The sequence below is a fragment of the Pteropus alecto genome, unplaced genomic scaffold, assembly GCF_000325575.1.
Source record: "Pteropus alecto unplaced genomic scaffold, ASM32557v1 scaffold269, whole genome shotgun sequence".
Taxonomy (NCBI): domain Eukaryota; kingdom Metazoa; phylum Chordata; class Mammalia; order Chiroptera; family Pteropodidae; genus Pteropus; species Pteropus alecto.
This window is the reverse complement of record NW_006443566.1, coordinates 49,550-56,552: the sequence shown is the minus strand read 5'-3', so window position 1 is coordinate 56,552 and position 7,003 is coordinate 49,550. Positions and strand designations below refer to the sequence as shown.

The 7,003-nt window shown below is 36.0% G+C and overlaps 1 protein-coding gene across 3 annotated transcripts in view; it reads left to right on the top strand.

The window, feature by feature from the left end:
• Positions 1 to 7,003, top strand: part of ANKRD26 (ankyrin repeat domain 26) — a 68,865-nt gene that overhangs the window by 21,298 nt on the left and 40,564 nt on the right. For all 3 annotated transcript variants that reach the window (XM_025041256.1, XM_025041255.1, XM_015598748.2), the window contains exon 8: positions 1,043 to 1,115. In XM_025041256.1, the coding sequence (XP_024897024.1) occupies positions 1,043 to 1,115 (73 nt within the window). The remainder of the gene's footprint in view (positions 1 to 1,042; positions 1,116 to 7,003) is intronic.

Below are 7,003 nucleotides of genomic sequence, written 5' to 3'. Positions count from 1 at the left end.
TACAGCACATCGATGTGTGGTATCATTTACCTGTGCTACCACTTACAGAGGAGGCTTATATATCCTTGAGTCCTAGGGGACTGGAGATTGTTGAACACCATAAATCTATGGCCCAAGGCAGATGTCTCCTCATCTTCATCTCTTTTTCCAATTCGCTGATGTCCTTCCCATGTACTTGGAGGGATGGGCAGGGCTGGAACTGGCTATAAAAAATCAGTAATGGAGTTGGGTAGCTGGAAACATGCCTGTGTTGTGAGTGGATGACTGAGGCTCCATTTAGTTTGTTTTCCAGGAGCAGGGACATGGAGAGCTCCTACCTTTGGTCTTTCGAGCCCATCCTTGTTTCAGCTGTCTGCCTTCAGAGGCTGAATTTTTAGGATTGGAGACTGCCATGGAGCCCTGTGGAAGAGGGACCTGAGAGTGGGAAGGCTAACGACATATAAATTTGTTCTTTGACTTTTGTATATTTAACTTTAAAACATTCCAGACATTCAAGGAACTCTCTGTACTGTTTGAGGGTAAAAGGAAGAATTGGAGTTACCTTAATAAGTGGTTTCCATGTTAAAGTACCAAGACTTCCTTTTCTTTTTTTTTCAAGACTTCCATTTTTGACTGGCACAGATTAGTCTCTGAACCAGGGACAAACAATGGAGAAGGGACAGTATACCTTTCTACTCTGATTTAGGTCATCAGATTTTTTCCAGTTCAGATTACAAAAGTTACATCTGTCATTAATTGGATTTTCAATTCAGCCTTCAGGACTTTTGGTGAAAACAAATTAATCTCGGTCTTGGCCAGTATATTGTCTGTCACTCTTTGTTATGGGAACTGAATGTGTCTTCATTGAATATTTCGTAGGTTGGAAAAGATGGAGGTAGACATAAATAACTAAAATCTTTTTTAAAACAGAGGCAAAGTTTTAATTATATCAAGAAACTTCATTTAATATACAGAGAACTGATCTTTTACTTTATTTTTTGTTGTCGTTGCCATTTTAAAGAAATAAACTCACTTATTTTTGTTATATATTTTTACTGTAAAGTCTTTTCAGCAAACCTGGCGTTGATGATTCATGGCCTACATCAGAAGATGAAGACTTTGATTTTGATTCCAGGGTAAAGTACTCCTTCATAAAATTAAATTTCCTGCTTTGAATTTAGTTTTGTGTAGGACTTACTCTTAAAATTTAGTAGTGGTCTACCTATCATTATTTTATTTTTGTAATGAAAAATTGGTCAGAGCAAATCGTTTTATAGAAATATGATCAGTTGAGGTTTTATTTTTTTATTTTTCTTCACTAAGTACTGATGGTGGGGGCTAGAAAAAAGAATGGGCTCGAAAATATGTAGGAATAGGAAAATTATATTGAAAAAAGGCTTCTCACGATGAAGGAGATATCAAATTTGGTCAAGGGTAAAGATTATTAATGTGGCTTTTAAAGTATACCAACATGACTTTTATAATATTCATGCCTTAATGAAATCTTTAATGGAACCAATTACTTATTGCAATAATCATGAAACCTTCCTTCTTTCCTTCAGTTGCAAAACTATAGAGCACATAACACACACATTTTTTTTTTTACAGTTTTTATTTTTGTATGATATAGTTGTTAGAAGAGAGTGTTTTCTATCCTTGGTTTCCACATTGAAACAAAACTAACAGCAGAAATTGTGGAAATTTTGAAATTTAAGTTTTCTTTCTCAAAACCCATATTACACAGGGATTTCACCATGTTCTAAATTGTTGTGTTAGAATATATTTTATAGTCTTCATCCAATTGAAAAATACATGTTTTGCCTAAAATAATAACCATGTCTAGATGAAGAAATTCTTAATAACCATTTTTAAACTTTTTATTTTAATTACAGTTGGCATTCGATATTATGTCAGTTGTAGGTATACTGACATTACTTAGACATTTATAAAATGACATTGGTGTCTTTACGTAGTGATTAGACATTTATATAACTTATGAAGTGGTCCCCACTATAAGTCAAGTACTTCCTGACACCATACATAAGTATTACAATATTATTGACTGTTTTGTAACTGCCGATTTCTACTTCTTAATCCCTTTATCTTTTCAGCCCGCAAAGCCCCCTCCTACCTGGGAACCATCAGTTTGTTCTCTGTATCTCTGAGTCTGTTTCTCTTCTGTTCGTTTATTTTGTTTGTTTGTTTTTTAAATTCCACAAATAAGTGAAATCACATGGCATTTGTCTATCTCTCCTTGACTTATTTCACTAATACCCTATAGGTTCATCCACATTGTCAAATTGGTAAGATTTCATTTCTTATCTTTTGTTTATCTATGGACACTGAGATAGCTTCCATCATGGCTATTGTAAATAATGCTGCAAAAACCTTAGGGATGCATATATGTTTTCAAATTAATGTTTTTAATTTCTTTGGATGAATACCCAGAAGTGGGCTGGCTGGGTCGTAGAGCAGTTCTGTTTTTAAATTTATGAGGAACCTCCATACTGTTTTCCTCAAATTATGGCAGCACCAGTTTGCAATCCCACCAACAGTGTATGAGGGTTTGCTTTTCTTCACATCCTCGCCAGCACTTGTTTTTCATTGATTTAATGATGATAGCCATTCCAACACATGTGAGGTGATATCCCATTGGGTTTTAATGAACATTTCCCTGATGATTAGTGATGGTGAGCTTCTTTTTATGTCTCTTGGCCATCTGTATGTACTCTTTGGAGAAAAGTCTATTCAGGTTCTCTGTCCATTTTTTAATTAGATTATTGTCTTTTTCATGTTCAGTTGTATTGGTTCCTTATATAGTATGGATATTAACCCTCTATTGGATGTACCATTGGTGCTAATCTTTCCCCATTCATTATGTTGTCTTTTTGTTTTGTTGATTTTTTTTTTTTTTCTGTGCAGAAACATTTTAGTTTGATGTCACCTGTATGGGTTTTGTTCTCTTATCCATTCAGCCACCCTGTGTCTTTTGATTAGAGCATTTAATTCCTTTACATTTAAAGTAATTATTGATAGGGGTGTAGTTATTGCCATTGTATTATTGATATTTTTGATATTTTCTCTTTCTCCTTCTCCCTCTCCTTCTTCTCTTTCTTCTCCTTTTTCTTCTTCTTCCTCCTTCTTCATCCCTCCAACATTTCCAGTAATATTGTATTGGCGGTGATGGACTCCTTTAGCTATTTCTTGTGTGAGAAGCTCTTTATCTGTTCTTCAATTCTAAATGGTAGTTATGCTGAATAATCTTGGTCGTAGGTCCTTGCTTTTCATCATTTTGAATATTTTGTGCCAATCTCTTTTTTCCTGCAAGGAAATCAGCTGAAGAGATCAGCTGAAGGTCTTATGGGAGAGATCAGCTGAAGGTCTTATGGGAGCTCCCTTGTAGGTAACTGATGGCTTTTCTCTTGCTGCTTTTAAGATTCTCTTTGTCTTTTACCTTTGGTTTTTAATTATGAGGTGTCTTGGTGTGGATGTCTTTGGGTTTATGTTGTTGGGACACTCTGTGCTTTCTGGGCTGGTATATCTGTTTCCTCCACCAGATTAGGAAAGTTTTCTGTCGTTATTTCTTTGAATATATTTTTAACTTTTTGCTCTTTCTTTTCTCCTTCTGGTACTGTATAATGCTAATGTTATTATGCTTGATGTTGTCCCAGATGTCCCTTAAACTATCTTCATTTTTTTTGATTCTTTTAACTTTTTGCTGTTCTGATTTGATGTTTTCTGCTACCTTGTCTTACAAATCGCTAATTGAATCCTTCGCTTCAAGGTGGCAGTCCCACTTGTCACCTGAGCTCAGAGTTCCAGGAACACCCCTTGTGTGGGTTGTGTGTGCTTTCTTGTTGTAGTTGAGCTGTTGGCACATCAGTGTGGGATTGATCTTCAGCTTGACTTGCTGTGAGGACTGGCTGTGCCTACAGCAGTCAAGCTGTTATGTGTGGACTGACCTCACGGAGTGGGATTGGCTATAACAGGGCTCTGGTGCCTGCTAAGTCCATTCTCTGGATGTGTCATTTTTGGAGCTAATTGGATGCTGCTTTAGCGAGGTCTGATGCTGATGTCCAGGTTTGTTGTGTATTGGTCCTCTTGTGGTGGGGGAGGCTCCAGTGCAGAACCAGGTTAGCTGCTGCTTGTGCCCAGCCTGGGGTCATGTAGTAGGAGCTACGAACTGATCTACAGTTGGTAGCAGCTTGTGCTGGGTTTGAAGCCTCCTGGGAGAGGCTATACTGTGAACTGAGGCCGGCTTCTATTACTGCCAGGCTTGGGGCCACTTAGCAAGAGGTAGAGCATGCTGAGGCCAGGTGCTTCTCGTTTGGGGTTTGTGGACTTTGAGAAATTTTAAGGAAGTCCACAGTGTGGGCTGAGGCCAATCACTTGTGAGTAACGGTAATTGAGAGAGATTCAGGCCTGTGTGTGAGTTGGGTGGGGCAGGTTCTGAGGAAAATTTCAGATTGTGGGGAGTTTGATGGACACTCAGATTTGGAGCCAGGCTGTACCTGCAGTCTGGCTTGGGGAAGGCTCAGCAAAGAAGCAATGATGTCAGCCTTCCAGCTGTGTGGGTGAGGGCTTAACAATGAAACAGTGTCCCCGTCTGCTGCCTCCGTGAGAGGAGTGCTCAAAAAGTAACAAAATTGCAGAGAGAACTAGCCTTCCAGCCCTGACTTGAAGCCAGACAATTTAATTTTTTCTGTGTCCCTGGCACTTTCGAGCTGCCGCCCAGCACTGGAGCTCAGAGCAAATGTGTCCTTCAGCAAATAAGTCCATGTGTGGGCCCCTTAAGAGGGATGCCTAGGACTCTAGCAGCACCCTCCTCCCTCACCCCCCGCCCCATCTCATCCACATTGAATCCCTGCTGATTATTGTGGCTAGATGTTTTGGGGACATCTCTTACCAGCACTGGTGCTCCCAGCTGGGGAGTCCTGTGTGGTGGTAGGATACTTCACTTTTAAGGAAGGACCTCCTATGCTGAGATCTCTCCTGATTCTTAGTGACCACAGGTGGGTGTGGTACCAGCCCATTTGGCATCTCCACCCCTCCTACCAGTCTTGTTATGGCTTCTTTTGCATATCTATAGTTGTGAGTTTTGTTCAGTTAGTTAGTCCTCAGGTGGTTCTAAGGGTGGATGTTCTATAATTTAGTTGTAATTTTGATTGGTTGTGGCAGGAGGCTTGCACAGCATTTTCTGACTCTGCCATCTTGACTAAAACCAGTTATTTTTGTATCATAGTTTTAAAAAATATCTACCCAGAGTTTTTGTATCACATTCTCAAATTTTAAATTTAAGATATTTTGTTATTATAGTTATTTTAATATTCATTTTAAAGCCCTTATATCACTGTAGTAGGTTTTCTCTAAGCTATAAGCTACTGGAGGTTAGGAAACATAAGTGTGCTTTTACTGGAGCCCCTAGAATAAGGTCTTGCATGTAAGAAGCGTTTCAATATTTTTTGAATGCAAATAAATGAACAAGGACAAATAGCATTCTGCGTAGTGAAATGTTACAAGTAATATATTAGGCATAATATATAAAAATTAAATGTATTTGAATTCCTAGAAATATGGCTTAAATTTAGGGTGTATAAGTTCAATTGAGTTATGTTGAGGAAATATGTCATAAATAAGGAGGAAATAAATAAGAAATAAGTGATAAAGTAAGAAAGTAAGTTATAGGATATTTTTCAATAACCTTCAATTATGAGCTTAGGATTTTAGATTCTAATTTTCAACCTTTTCTTAGCCTCATCCCATATTCCATGATATATACCTTTTCAAGCCATGTATAACTCCTTAGTGTTTTGATTACCTATTCTGTCTCTGTGTGGAAAGCAGATGTGTTAAGAACATTTTTTTTTCAATTTTTCTCTTTCTTTAATAATCATTTACAGCTTTCAGGTTGCCATAAATGACCATGTTCAAGTAATTGAATTACTTATTTTATAGTGACAAAATTAAACATTTTATTACAGTAATATTTATAAACAAATAATTATAGAGGAATTCAAATCACTATTACTAGGGATATGTTATAAACAAAAGCTTCTGTTTTATGTATTTTTTATATATTTATATATTTGAATAAACTATATATTTAACATGTAATATATTGTATTGAATTTTACATATTTATACAAGATATATATTTTTATATTTATAATATAAAATATATATAACAGGGCCTTTTGTTATTATACTGATTTATTAATGATAGTTTACAAATATATTTTTATATATACTGAAATTATATATTCATTTATTATATATTCATTTCTCCACATTCTTATTGTACTTATGCTTTTCTTTTTTTCCTTGTCTCAAGCGTGTACTTGATTGGTCATGTGCCTTTTTTTTTTTTTTTCTGCTTTACCCCTAGCCTAATTTTTTCTTTGCAGAAAACATTTCTTCCTCGTCTGTTTTTTTATTCTATCTTTCTCTGTCTCCATTGTCAACATATTTGGCCATGGTTTTCTATTTAGTATGTATGTGGCTTTCATTCATGAATTATACCCCATGGGTTTATTTTTTTTTATCTTTCTCTCTTTCTTGGCAGGAGTTAAATTTAGACAATCATTTGTTTTTAGCTTTTGACAAACAGAATGTTTGCAATTCCAACTTATCTGCAGAAGATACTACTAAAAACAAAACTCATATTTTCCCTCACTCGACCTAATTCACATAAATATAAATCATGCAAACATATTTCAAAATATAACACATAATTAATTGAAATGTCTTAATGTTAATTTTTGTTCCATAGTACTCTAAACTGCCTAGGTGTAAGTTTTATAATGTAATGAGTATTATAGTATTTTGATAATAATCATTTAGGGGTCAGGAAAGTAACAAACATTGTGAGGCTTACTATGTCCTCTTTCATAATCCTCACCCCATGAGAAAATGTAGGTTTGTATATGGTAGAACTGGGATACTAATTGACATGTGAATAATTCCAAAGCCTGTGTTCTTTGTGTGAGATCACATAGTAATGGTGAATATTATCATTCTTGTTATC